At 34.9% G+C, this 13046-nt stretch overlaps 3 protein-coding genes across 3 annotated transcripts; all 3 read left to right on the top strand.

Annotated features, from left to right (window-relative positions):
* Window positions 1–65: 65 nt before the first annotated feature.
* On the top strand, window positions 66–2814 carry Rab7 (RAS oncogene family member Rab7). Its single transcript, XM_089868999.1, has 5 exons — window positions 66–213; window positions 614–696; window positions 760–886; window positions 957–1175; window positions 1236–2814. Exons 2-5 carry the CDS (start codon window positions 644–646, stop codon window positions 1452–1454), a joined length of 618 nt encoding a protein of 205 aa, XP_089725125.1. The 5' UTR covers window positions 66–213; window positions 614–643; the 3' UTR covers window positions 1455–2814.
* A 1061-nt stretch (window positions 2815–3875) lies between these two features.
* On the top strand, window positions 3876–8638 carry LOC149691645 (OTU domain-containing protein 5-A-like). Its single transcript, XM_089868994.1, has 10 exons — window positions 3876–4580; window positions 4722–4812; window positions 5293–5357; window positions 5475–5631; window positions 5698–5846; window positions 6509–6571; window positions 6643–6768; window positions 6826–7003; window positions 7561–7728; window positions 7819–8638. Exons 1-10 carry the CDS (start codon window positions 4032–4034, stop codon window positions 7935–7937), a joined length of 1665 nt encoding a protein of 554 aa, XP_089725120.1. The 5' UTR covers window positions 3876–4031; the 3' UTR covers window positions 7938–8638.
* Window positions 8639–8763: 125 nt separating this feature from the next.
* LOC149691644 (uncharacterized) lies at window positions 8764–12930 on the top strand. Its single transcript, XM_089868993.1, has 4 exons — window positions 8764–11387; window positions 11509–11698; window positions 11768–11832; window positions 11906–12930. Exons 1-4 carry the CDS (start codon window positions 9540–9542, stop codon window positions 12140–12142), a joined length of 2340 nt encoding a protein of 779 aa, XP_089725119.1. The 5' UTR covers window positions 8764–9539; the 3' UTR covers window positions 12143–12930.
* Window positions 12931–13046: the final 116 nt, after the last annotated feature.

Genomic DNA, 13046 nt, shown 5'->3' with positions numbered 1-13046 from the left:
TTTCCCCTAATCATTTCCTTCCCTCTGAGTCAGCTGTCTATGTCGTCACCGAGTCCCGTGACAGTCTGCTGCGCCATTTTATAGACCAAAAGAGTGTATTTTCTGACTTTGTCCGGGCGTCGTTTTCGTTTTAGATTAATCCCGAATAGCTTTTATCAAATTTGGGATTATATTATTCTCCGTTCAACGTTTTAAAGTGTAATTTAACTTAAGGTATGTTTGAATCTTTTAGTTGTCTCAGTTAATCAAGCTTCGTTAATCGTTAACAGCCATACATTTGGTTTTGTTTTGGGGTAATCATTAAGCCTTGGTTCGTGGTATTCTTTTGTTTGCGTGTTTGATAGGCCTAGGCGAATGCGATTCAGCAAGTTATAATACAATTTTAGTTTGGGGAGGGCGGGCCAACATTTTTAGAGAAGCCTTGTTAATGTTGGCGCAATAATATATTGAAGGATTACTACTGGTATACTTCTTAAAGTCTAGGATATTTTTCAACCTTGATAATCTAAATATAGACTACTGTTGTTTTTAAGAGTGTGTGAAGTTGGTAAACTTTGCCAGGTATTTTTTGTTTTTATGATTTTTATGATTTTTATGATTGAAATCCTTTCAGTTTTAGTTAAACAACCACTAAAGTAAGGATATGAGTTCCCGAAAGAAGGTGTTGTTAAAAGTTATCATCTTAGGAGATAGCGGGTAATTAACTTAAGGTGAATCTTGTTAAATCTGCTAGTACTCATTTTGGGATTCCATTTTTAGTGTTGGTAAAACGTCCCTAATGAACCAGTATGTCAATAAAAAATTTAGTAATCAGTACAAAGCTACTATCGGAGCAGATTTCTTGACAAAAGAAGTTATGGTTGATGATAGACTGGTCACAATGCAGGTTATTAAATTTGGTAGTTTAGTTTCACGGGTGTTGAACCTAATCACCATGCGCTGATGAAACATTTCAGATCTGGGATACAGCTGGACAAGAAAGGTTCCAGTCTTTAGGCGTTGCTTTTTATAGGGGGGCTGATTGTTGCGTCCTTGTATTTGACGTAACTGCTCCAAATACTTTCAAATCATTGGACTCTTGGAGAGACGAATTCCTTATCCAAGCTTCTCCTAGAGATCCTGATAATTTCCCATTCGTCGTTATTGGCAATAAGATTGATTTGGAAAACAGAGCGGTTCGTTTTCTGGAATAGTTCATTCAATTTTGAAAGAAACTTAACTCTTAATCTACTTAGGTTTCAACCAAACGTGCCCAAGGCTGGTGTTCCAGCAAAAACAACATCCCTTATTTTGAAACTAGCGCTAAGGAAGCTATTAATGTGGAACAAGCCTTCCAAACTGTCGCTAAAAATGCTCTAGCCCAAGAAACGGAAGTAGAGCTTTACAATGAATTCCCTGATCAGATCAAGTTGACCAATGAGCAAAAACCCCGTTCAGACGGTTGTGCGTGCTAATGAATAACACACCTGATAAAAAAATTAAACTCATAAGTAAAAAAAAGAAAAAAAGTCCTTGGGGGTTAAGAATAAAATAAGTAACAGTGGAAAAAATAATTCGTTAAAAAAATGTTGATTTTAATTAACAAAAGCAACTTTTTTTTAAAGTACATATATTTAGCTCTTTTTCTTTTCTGTCTCTTTAATGATCTTAATTTCCGTTGCTTGTCAGTACACAATTTTGAAAAAGAAAAGGGGGGTCCGTTATTTCATAAAACTTACCGTTAAATATTCATAAAAATGGTTGGAATAAAAAAGATGGTTGAAAAACTTGTTGCGTAAGATGTGAAAGATATTTAAATAAAGTCAGAAAACTTGTAAAAAAAAAAAGTAAAAAGCAAAATAAATGAGCTACTATGGTTTTCTTTTCTTTTTTGGAATTTTTGGAAATTACACGTATTAGGTTACAAGTTCAACAAATATAATAAAAATTAATTAATAACGCGAAGATTTTCTTATATTTCAATGTGTTAATTAATGGTAAAAGAAAATTAAATTGTTTTAAAAATAATTAAATAATAAAATTTAAATTTTGGATCTTTTTTTTATTATTATTAATTATTATTTATGTTTTACAAGTCAATTAGTCTTAAAAAATTAAAATTTAGTTAGAAAATTGGTGGTTATGTAAGAAAATTAAAGTATAACACGTTAAAATATACTTATTCTCACAAAATAAGCAAAAATATTAAAAATAAATAAATATTGTCACTGCTTATAAAAGTAACATCATTTTTTTACAAGGCGTTATAATTATGAAGGGAAAAAAAACAAATGTTTTGTATAAAATTAAAAACTCTACACGCTTTCTGTTTCAATTATTTTAATTAATTTTTTTTTTGTATAATATTTTTCCCCGTCAATGTTTAACTTTAATGCCTGTGATTTCCTGTTTATTTTTTTTACGTATTCTTTGTTTTTTTTTTATATAATTCCTGTTGTTATAGGTTTAATTAATATTAATAGTTAATCATAATATACCTTTAAATATATTATAGCCGCCGCCCCCCCCATATCATTCCCGCTAAATTTTCTAAATGTAATTAAAATTATTAAATAATAATATTTAGTCCTAAAATAATTAATAATAATAATAGTATCCACCCAAAATAGATTTAATTTACAGAAATGATGTTATTTGGTCAAGGTTTTTGTTTTTTAAATTAAATTAAATTAAATTAATTGGGGTCAAAAGGTTTAAATAAATTTTAAAGAAAAACTGTACCCCAATTATATATATAAAAAAAAAATACTGTAAGTATTTCTCTACAATGAAAAAAATAAAATTAGCAGTAAGTAAAAGAAAAAGTGATTAAAATGACTTTTTTTTATTTTTCTAATATTTTAAGATGGATCTTTTTAATTAAAGGATCAAGGACTATCTCTTGACGTCGTTTCTATGTATATTGCGAGGTAGGCGTCACCATCCACGTGGTTTGTATCATAAGGACATCATCTCTCTAAGGGCCCAAGCGCATCTATTAGCAAAAGCATCTAGTTCTGCTAGATGTGACGTAGATTTTGTATAGGGGCTCCTTCCGAATTTTTCGTGAAATTCGCGGGAGAGAAAAAAATAATTTTCAAAATCAGCCACGACTGATATCCTAAGTCGGTCGTGGTCTAGACGCGAGCTCTGAGATAACGCTCCCAAGCGGTTGGGAATCAAACTAAAACAGGCGGGTAGGCGATAGAGGAAGGACTGAGGGGAAAAAATAAGTAAGAGAATTTCCAGAACCCCCCAGCTCTCTCAGACACAACAACACCATGGATGAAACCAGGATAGCCGACTCTAGCTTTGGCCATATTACCCGATTTTCGAAACGCGACCGTGGCGCCCCCTTTTTTTCGTACGGAAAAACTGGGGGATATTAACATTGGGGAAACTAGTCCCTTGCCCCCCGTGCATCTAATTATGTTCCGTAGGAGAACTAGAGGCCGCTTGAAGCACTAGCTTCTGCAACGCTTCTGTCATGCCTCTACCGGACGTTTGCGGAAACTACCGGAGTCGACTCTCCTGGTTTGCTCCATGACAACACTATTCGCGCTTAGTAAAAATCAAGAGCTGTCGTAAGAAATCTTTGAAGGAGGGAAAAATGTTCAATGCCGGGTTACTCTGCAGCGAATGCGCTCGGCCTCTGTTTAGGCTATACAATTATTATACCACTTGAGATGAGACGGATGGCTAACCGAATCGGTCATACATACATTTCAACCGTAACATAGAATCTTGGGCCCTTAAAGAGAAATAATGTCCTTATGTTTGTATAGAAAAGGCACATGTACTCATTTTGACAGCTCGAGTATGACAGGTTTTTTTCCAGCCCCTAGGTCATCACGTGACTCTCGCGTGCCTTCCGTCAGGAGCGCTCGTATCGGTGTTTTGATGACGTCAAGTAATTTATTCACAGTCGCCATCATGTTTCGGATGCGTATGGATGGAATGCCCGTGATTAGTTTATGAAAAATTAAACATTTAGACGCGGTTTTCGGTATTTTTAATTAATTAGAGACGTTGTTTGATTAGTCGGTAACGCGATGACCATTCTACCGAAGAAAAAAACAAGCCAGCAGAAATCGGATAGTGATAACGCGGACCCTAACCCTCATTCGCATTCCTATCATGGAGGCGACCGATTAGGGCATCAACCCATAGGAGCCCAGGAATCTAGGGAACGTTTTAATTACAGTACGAGAAATTCGCCTCCAGTTTGGCCGGTACTATCCACTTCTAGGGAAGAGAATAAAAGACCAGCTTTAGCTAATTCCGGTACAACATTCGATGACTACGAAAATGTTGAAAATGGCCCTAGTCATTCCAAAAGAAGGCTTCGAGCCTCACCCCTTAGGAACATTCGTAAGTCTCACAGCCACAGTCACCGTAATAACGGAGGACAAAGCTACCAAGTAGCCGCTCCGACCTCTACTCAAGGAGGACATAGTCCTCCCCACGAAAGACCCAGTAGCGCCCTTAATGTTGAAGTCTCAACTCAAAATAATGAAGACCATACTGGCTATAACAGCGGGGATGAGTATGATCGTGCAGCGGAGAATACGGAAAATTGGACGGAAGATGATTATGCAGAGGTAATAATTTTTATTAGAGGCTCTTGGTTAGATTTTGGTGAGGTAAGTTGGGCAGGATTTTAATCATGAAGCTCAGAATTTGACACACATTCAAGATGGTGAAATAATGGCTGTAACCTTTGAAAAAAAAAACATTTTTAGAGAGAGAAAAACTTTGAAAAGAAGATGAGGAAAAAGGGTTTTGTAATTAAAGCCATGGGGGAAGATGGAGCTTGTCTCTTTAGGGCAGTTGGTAAGCCTTGACAAGTTGACCCCAAAATAAAGCCAAGGGGTTAGAGTAGACCCTTGTCATGATATTATAGGGAGCTAACAACTGGCTAGGGGGAAGAGATAGTTGACGTCACTCAGCCCCTCTCTGGTTGGCATTTTAGCACGTAGAATACTGTTTCCAACCGTTAGGGGGGATGTAATTCCAGTAAGAGATAGAAGGGTGTGACGTTTCAGGGTCAGAACTGTTAGCTCCCTATTAACCTTTGGTGTTCGACTAGTAATTTTATATTTTCAAAGCTGCATGTACAAGAAAAAAAAAGTCAAAACCTTTCCAGAACTTTACAAATACTTAAGATTATGTTGAAATCTTGAGAAATAAAAAAATATATATTAATATATATATATCTATAAAAACAGCTCTTGAAATGCCAATTGAACTCTGACCCCTACTTTATGTTTCATTATATACTTAATACAATATTTAATTCACAAAATACTTAAGCCGATCAAATCTATGGTGATCAAGAAATGCATTCATCAATAAGAAAACTTTGCATGGACTATATGGTACGAACAAGATGTTCAAAGATATTGTACCATTCTATATTCGAAGGTCCCCTTGAACCCTAAAACAGCCCCGATCATTTTTTATTAACCTTTTATATTTCCAAACGTGACCCATAGGAAAAAAATCAGGATTATTATTCTCAATATATCACGGAGGATTATATGAAATACGTAGAACGTAAACGTAGTGATCATATCCATGGAAATCATGTTGAAATGCACGCTTTATCTGAAATGTTCAATAGACCAATTGAAGTTTATCATTATAGCCAAGGTTAGCCAAGGCTTTCTTGGGTGGGATTTGAACTACATATTTTGATTTTTATAATCAATCATTTAGAGCCAATAAATATCTTTCACGGAATGCACAAGACAGATAATGAGCCAATACGGCTTAGTTATCATAGAAATGTTCATTACAATTCTATTGTAAATCCTTACAAAGCTACAGTAGGTGTTGGTTTGGGCTTGCCTTCATTTATACCCGGTGTAAGACATACTTTTTGTTTCGCTAGTTTAATGGAAAAGTTTACGTGACATAACATTATGCCTAAAAAGAATGGCCTTTTTCTAAATATAAAAAGAAAATAAATGATATCTTAAGTTATTACAGAATAATTAGCATTTAATTGCTCTTAAAAATAATCAAGGACTATTGCGCCATCCGCCATTGGTTTAGTGGCGTCTGCTAAATCGAACCTCTTACCCCTCTCAGCCTGTGAGTATTCAACCAATCCCAGTGGGTTAAGAGGTTCGATTTAGCAGACGACACTAAACCGATGGCGGATGGCGAGGTAGTCCCCGTTTTTAAGACTAATTAAATTAAAAATGAGGACTACTGCGCCATCCGCCATTGGTTTAGTGGCGTCTGCTAGCCAGAACCCCTTACCCCTCTCAGCCTGTGAGTATTCAACCAATCCCAGTGGGTTAAGAGGTTCGATTTAGCAGACGACACTAAATCAATGGCGGATGGCGCGGTAGTCTACATTTTTAAGACTAATTAAATGCTAATTATTTCGTTATAAGACATCATTTATTTAATTCCTTTTATATTTAGAAAAAGGCCATTCTTTTGAGGTATAATGTTATGTTACCTGAACTTTTCCTTTAATGGAAACTTAACTCTCTTTAATTAAGTTAAATTTGTTTAGGCTGCTGAGAAGAGTTTAGTAACAGATGCAATTAGAGCTTCGGAAGAATCCGAGCTGGAACAAGTTAGATTAATTAATTAATTTATTTATTTATAATTATTACTTGAGTAATTAAAATAATTATGTCTATATAGGCAATGATGGAAGACAAAAAACGAGCTACTGATTGGGAAGCGACAAATGAAGCCATTGAGGAGCAAGTGGCCAGAGAATCATATTTAGAGTGGTTGAGAGAAAATGAAATGAGAGCTCGCAAGAAGGTATATTAAATCTTTTTTACTTTTAGATGTTACTAAGTGTTGTAACTTTATATTTAGACTCGTTCGGCCACTGCTACTTCAAGCGCTACTATATCAACAGCACCCGAGGCTTTAGGCGGGGTTTCCCCTCCTAGTGTTGGTAGAATTTCTCCTAGAAACCGGACAATAACTCCCAGCTGTAGTCCACGTATTGATCCTCTTTTAACGGAGGAAAAAAACTTCTCCTCTGACTCCAGTAATAAACAAAGCACATTTATTTTCTTATTAATCCCTTAAAGGGAGGGTGAAATAGAAAATCAAGTGATTTTTTATCGATTCTTCTACTAATTTTAAGACCAGTCTGCATAGTGAAACATGCAGGAAATACTTCCGAATGATTTTAAAATTCAAATTAGGTTCAGATTTTAAGGATAATTTTAAAGAAGCACCTCTGACAAATCGCGTAACGCCCTGCCTTTCTGTTAACAAAATTCTCGTGGCACGCTCCATGTCTCGCGCCACGATTGTCACGTAGCGCGCAAATTTTATCAAATCTCGTGATAAATTTCATTCGACACGGAGCGTGCCACGAGAATTTTGTTAATAAAAAGGCAGGGCGTTACGCGATTGGTCAGAGGTCCTTATTTAAAATTATCCTTAAAATCTCAACCTTATTTGAATTTTAAAATCATTCGGAAGTATTTGCTGAATGTTTGACTATGCAGACTGCTCTTATAATTTGTAGAAGAATAGATAAAAAATCACTTGATTTTCTACTTCACCCTCCCTTTAATCTTTATCTTTTGTTGTTAGTGGGGAGCCCAAAAGCGGGTTGCTCAGGCACAACAACAACAACAGCGAGTAGCCAAAATTGTTTTTCGGAAATAGGCCAACAGTCTAGTAGCGCTGGAACTGAATTTTGCGATTTTCCTCTGGTTGAAACTGCTAGTTTTATAAATCAGTTGCCACCCGCTCTTTTTGGTATTAAAATTTCAATCGTAAAAACAATAATATTGAGATTAAATGTTTTTTTCTTTTTTAATTTTTTTTTTTTTAATTTTCTTTAAAAAGGGTTAAGTGATTATGATGATACTGATGTCTTGGCTAGAGTTTTAGCCGAGTCTCAACAAGAATATTTGGACTCTCTTAAACGAACGGCTTCCACTAAAGACAATCAAACTCCAAGTTAACGTTTAATATCGCAATTATTTAATGTTATTTTTGTTTTGAAATTATAAAAAAAAAAAAGAAACAAAAATTCTTAAAAAAGAGAAAAAATATTATTCAGTTTATTCTGGTCTGCTTGGCTGTTATTTTGAACCCCCCCCCTTTTTTTCCCCCACAGAGTAATAAAAATTCTCTGCAAATGCAAAAATTATACAAAGAAACTTAGAAATTAATTCAAATTATTAATTATTAATTTTAAAAATTAATTTTTTCTAAAAATTGTACAGGCTTATATAATTTTTAAAAATTATATAAAAAATTAAAAATATGAATTTCTTTGTTCCGTAATTTTTTTTTTTCTTTACTCTCAAAAGAATGGAGACTGAGAGAGAAGTATCACTTTTTGTAAACATTTGTGAATGATTTAACCCTTTTTTATTATTATTTTTATTGATTATTAAGAGTGGAAAAAAAAACTTTATGGTCAAAATAATTTACACCAAAATCACGTCTTTTTTGGGGGGCCTGTCTGCATTATTAATTAATTAAGAAATTAATTAAATTCTTTTTTTTAAGAAAAAAAAAGGAGACCATACCATAATGTAAAGTAAATGTATCGTAAACTGTATAATGTTTATTTAAATTGTAGGCTCTGTTTCGAGAAGAAAAAAAATTCCGGTTTTCTAAGAGCATTAAATTTGTTGTTTCAGTAAAATATTAAAAACTAAGAGTATTTATTATTTTGAAATTAGCGCCTGAAGTGATGCCAACCAATGAGAATATTTGTCAGTGTCACGTGGGTAAGTGTGCGTTCCCCGGTGACGGCCATTGAGTTGAGAAAATTACCACTAGAGTGGCCTTTGCGTTAACCTGCCTATTGGGGGAACGCGCGACACTTTTAAAACAATGGGACGGACGGACAGCCACCAAGTTTATCAAACGATGGTGTCGTCATCTAGAAAACGAACTTGAATTTCGGCCATTTACATGTATTCTTGAAATTCGTCAAATTTCCCGCCTTTTCTTTTAGTTCCCTTTTTCGCACCGGGATGGCGCTATAAGCGCGTGATAAAGTTCATTTGGTCTATATCCTTGCGGGTGAAAGGCCACTCTAGTGGTAATTTTCTCAACTCAATGGTGACGGCGGCGGTAGCGGACGCTGAGTTCGCGGCGTGGTTACGGGGACCGTTTCCTTGTTATTCTGACATTTAAGACAAAAATCGATCGTAAAATGAATATTCGTAGTGTTTTTATTGGTTAATTTTACCGTTTCGACAAGAGTATGTGTGTTGGACATCGCGAGTTCTCCATGATTAGAGAATAGTCTCGACGAGGAACTAACTAAAGATCTCGGTTTCCGACCATGGATGGCTTCGTAGGAATGCAAAGATGTAACTTGACTCGCTGATAACGGTAATGTTGTAGCTTTTTTACATTAGTTTCATTGACATTTTAATTAATTAACTTGCACGTAGTGAAATTAAAACATGCTTAGTTAAAAAACCGTTAATATAAGTAAGGTTTCGTTAAGCCTTGCTTTTATAACTAGTTATTTCGCGAGTGTGAACTTGAGAACCATTATTAGTTACCTTACCTATCGGTCGGAGGATTTGACGGTTTGTTAAATGTCTGAGAACAGTGAAGACGAAGCTGTTCAAGAGAATCCTGAACAGCAATATATCAGTTTTATTAAAGATAGACTACGTAAGCACGGTATCCTAAATCTTCAGAATTTGACGGGGCATCTTTCGTCACTCCCCGCTCACGTCCGAAATAAGTTTGGAACATCAAAGAGTTGCTTAAAGAAATTTATCAAAGAACATTCCGATATATTTACGCTCGATAGGAAGGAAAATGTAGACATAGCCGTTGTGCGAGAGAAATACAACAGATTGGATAGTATATCATCGGAAGACGGAATTTTTGTTCAGAAATTAATTGATGAAGGGGCTAAAATAGAGGTCCAACCGAAAGAAAACGCCGCTTCGGTAGTACCTCATCCGCGAGATGATTTGCCATTTGAGTTGAAAGATATGAAGGGAAAAGTATATAGGCTGTTTCAAGTTTATGGTTTTATCACTGTGAAAAATGCTCGTCTACAAGCCTCGGTCTATTTTGATTTGCAATCATTTGAAAGTGGGAAATTGGAATCCTTCGCTGATTGTAGCTTAAAAATTGGAGAGGGAGTTTACTTAAACGCTAGAAAAGGACCCGATAGCTGCGAAGCCCATTACAGAGCTTCGCTAGTTTGGCGTCCAGAGAGCTTAGAATATTTCAAAGTTTTGAATAATGGGTCTCAAGAAGCGGATGCTAAAGGATTTGGAGGATGTGGAAAAATTCACAATCTCTTCCCGAAATACGGTTTTATAACACGTAACACTTCAGTTAGGGAAAATGTCTTTTTCCACCTTAATAACGTGGTGATACCCAATGAAATTGAAGTGGTATCTCTCGTGGAAGTTTTCAAAATTGGAGACTCGGTTAAATTTCACGCTATTCCGTCTGAGCAAAAAGATTCCAACATAAGATGGCAAGCGACGCATGTATGGCTGGATCATAGTGACGATACAGCTTCTATCAAAGATGGAAATGAGATATTCATTTCAGACTCTGAAAGCTACGACTCCGCTTCAGACAGAAATGATGGCGATAATGAGTATGATGGCGTAGACAACTTAAAAAATAGCAGCGTAGATGAAGATAATGATCTCTTACCGTCATCACATAAAAGAACAGATATGAATTCTAGTCAACAAACCTCAAGCCCCACAAGTTCAAGCCTCTCACCCATCGCTTTGCCATTCTACTCATCCTCAACTCTACCTAATCAAGTGAATGGAGATGTTTCAAAGAATATCACGAATCAGATTGGCATACTAGCTGCCAAAACCAAAGATTTAGCCATTATTATATTTGGCGAACGCTACATGCACAGATCTCTAACATCATGCGACAATATGTATATCAATGGGGAAAGAGTTCATGATTTTTTATTGGAATTAGGAGAGAATGCTAGGGTTCAATTTGACGCCATTTATCAAGCTAATGGACCTTACGACTGCAATTGGAAGACTCTTTTAGCTTGGATGGGAAAAAGACCAGACCCACCTAAAATAAAATCGACACCAACAGCTTCGCCAACTTCTAGTACCGGTGATTGGGCTGGAATTGTTGACATGGAACAAAAGCAATCTTTAGAAAGATGCAGTAGTCAGTTGAGCGAAGGTTCATCAGTGGGACAATCTTATAAAAAGATTACTAGACCTCAAAAGGAAGATTTGACAGCCAATAAGAGTCAGCCTTCTAGTACATCAGAAGCATCTTCTCCTATGTCATCTTTTTTACCAGAATCACCTCAACTACCATTGTTGTCGAACATACCAAATACTTATCCCCACCAATCGCGTTTCATAAGTCATTTCAATGCCATGGCCAACCAGGATGCGGAAAACATGTCTCGAATATCTTCGCAAGTAAGGATCTTCTCCTTTCAGGGTTGCTACTCTTGTTGAAAACCTTTCCGAGCATTTGTAGCAACCCTATAAATGCGTTCTCGTTATCTGCATGGTCTAAACATTTCACGTTAATTTGTAGACTCTGCCTATGGGAATGTTTTCTATGAGTTCCGTCCCAAATTCTTATTCTCAGTTTCAATCAAAACCCCCTGTTCAAGGGCATCACTCAATTCATAACGCTATAGGTACTTACATGACTCCTCATTACCTTCAAAGTATGTTTAGTAGCAACAATAATTCAAACTTAAATCAGCCCGCTATTGGTTCTGGTAAAGTTCAAATTAACTATCCTTTAATCGTGTATAGACTTGGATTTTTAATAGTTAATTCTTTTTTAGAACCTCACGGTATGGGGTCAAATTTTTCTTCAAGCGGTAACATGTCCCATACAAATACTATCTTGGTAAAAGTTATTGCAGTTAAAGTTTAGAGTGGCAAATATTTAAGAGAAAACTTGCAATTTTGGCACATTTTAGCAACAAAATATTTTGGAATTGATGCAACAAGTAAATACTTTGAAGAAACAACTCGAATTGAGTAAAGCTAACGAACGAACAAAATTCTATAAAGAAGTTTCAACTCAAACTATCGATTATCCATCCGAAGATAGGCAAAATGCCTACCCTACTAATAAAAATCCACGCACCAAACACGTTCAGACGTACAGCACCGGCAAAGTCATGTTTGAAGAGATTTTTCTCGGTGATTCTTAAGAAAAATGGATGAAAAAAAGAAAGTTAAGGAAAAGCCCAACAATTAAAAAAAAAAAAATACTGCTAGAATGTTCAACGTTGCCTTTAAATTTAAACGACCAACAAACTGTTATCACATGTTTTTACATAATCACCCGTTATCACAAGTGGGGAAAACCAATATTATAGCTGTTAATTATTATCAAATGATGTTAAATGTTTTTAAAATCACTTATGAATCACTGACACTTTTAAAAACCGTGAAAAACGCCACAAATCTTTACAGGAAGATTATTTGTTTTTTAACCGAGAGAAGTTAAATATAAATTAGATTAGAAATATATGCAGCGAAATTGAATCAAAACCAACAAATGCTTTATTTTTTAATCAAATTATTCTTCTACCGTCGAATTAATGTAAAGAATTTTAAACTGGTAAGAATAATATACTAGCTAATTAACTATTACACTCGAGTCACAATATTTGTACGTTAGTTATTGATTGCAATCGTAATTTTTATATCAGATATATATTATTTTAATTTTCTAGTCATTATGTGACTTAACTATATTTTATATTGCAATATTTTATGAAATTATTTACATAATGTTTTTTATGTATATTTTACACTAATTGAGGTTAATTATTTCAGTCATTAGTCATCTAAACATTGCTTATTATTATTATTATTATTATTATTATGTTAAACAAAAAATTTATTGAATTGCATTTAATATGAAATATGATTATACTTTTGAAAAAGTTGTTATTTGTTAGCAATTAATAAATGTTTATCACTTAAAAATGAATTGCGTTATTATATTCTTTATTTTATATCACGAACCGGGCAGTAATTTCGGGGAAGCAACCACGATTAAACCTTATTCATCTTTTCCTTAATATTAGAAGAATATTTTGCGTTCAA

This window comes from Phalangium opilio, unplaced genomic scaffold (assembly GCF_054372755.1).
Source record: "Phalangium opilio isolate 3A_F unplaced genomic scaffold, DU_Popi_V2 ptg000025l_1, whole genome shotgun sequence".
NCBI lineage: Eukaryota > Metazoa > Arthropoda > Arachnida > Opiliones > Phalangiidae > Phalangium > Phalangium opilio.
The sequence above is the reverse complement of the archived record's forward strand: the minus strand, read 5'-3'. Positions and strand labels throughout refer to the sequence as shown.

Bases quoted from the DNA above. Each gene is read 5' to 3' on its own strand.
- LOC149691645 (XM_089868994.1), top strand. From the start codon at position 4,032: ATGACCATTCTACCGAAGAAAAAAACAAGCCAGCAGAAATCGGATAGT. The intron at 5,847-6,508 runs GTAAGACATACT...AAATTTGTTTAG, and splicing joins TGCCTTCATTTATACCCGGT to GCTGCTGAGAAGAGTTTAGT. The intron at 6,572-6,642 runs GTTAGATTAATT...ATGTCTATATAG, and splicing joins AAGAATCCGAGCTGGAACAA to GCAATGATGGAAGACAAAAA.
- Rab7 (XM_089868999.1), top strand. From the start codon at position 644: ATGAGTTCCCGAAAGAAGGTGTTGTTAAAAGTTATCATCTTAGGAGAT. The intron at 887-956 runs GTTATTAAATTT...GAAACATTTCAG, and splicing joins ATAGACTGGTCACAATGCAG to ATCTGGGATACAGCTGGACA. The intron at 1,176-1,235 runs GTTCGTTTTCTG...TAATCTACTTAG, and splicing joins TTGATTTGGAAAACAGAGCG to GTTTCAACCAAACGTGCCCA.
- LOC149691644 (XM_089868993.1), top strand. From the start codon at position 9,540: ATGTCTGAGAACAGTGAAGACGAAGCTGTTCAAGAGAATCCTGAACAG. The intron at 11,388-11,508 runs GTAAGGATCTTC...GTTAATTTGTAG, and splicing joins TGTCTCGAATATCTTCGCAA to ACTCTGCCTATGGGAATGTT. The intron at 11,833-11,905 runs GTAAAAGTTATT...GGCACATTTTAG, and splicing joins CCCATACAAATACTATCTTG to CAACAAAATATTTTGGAATT.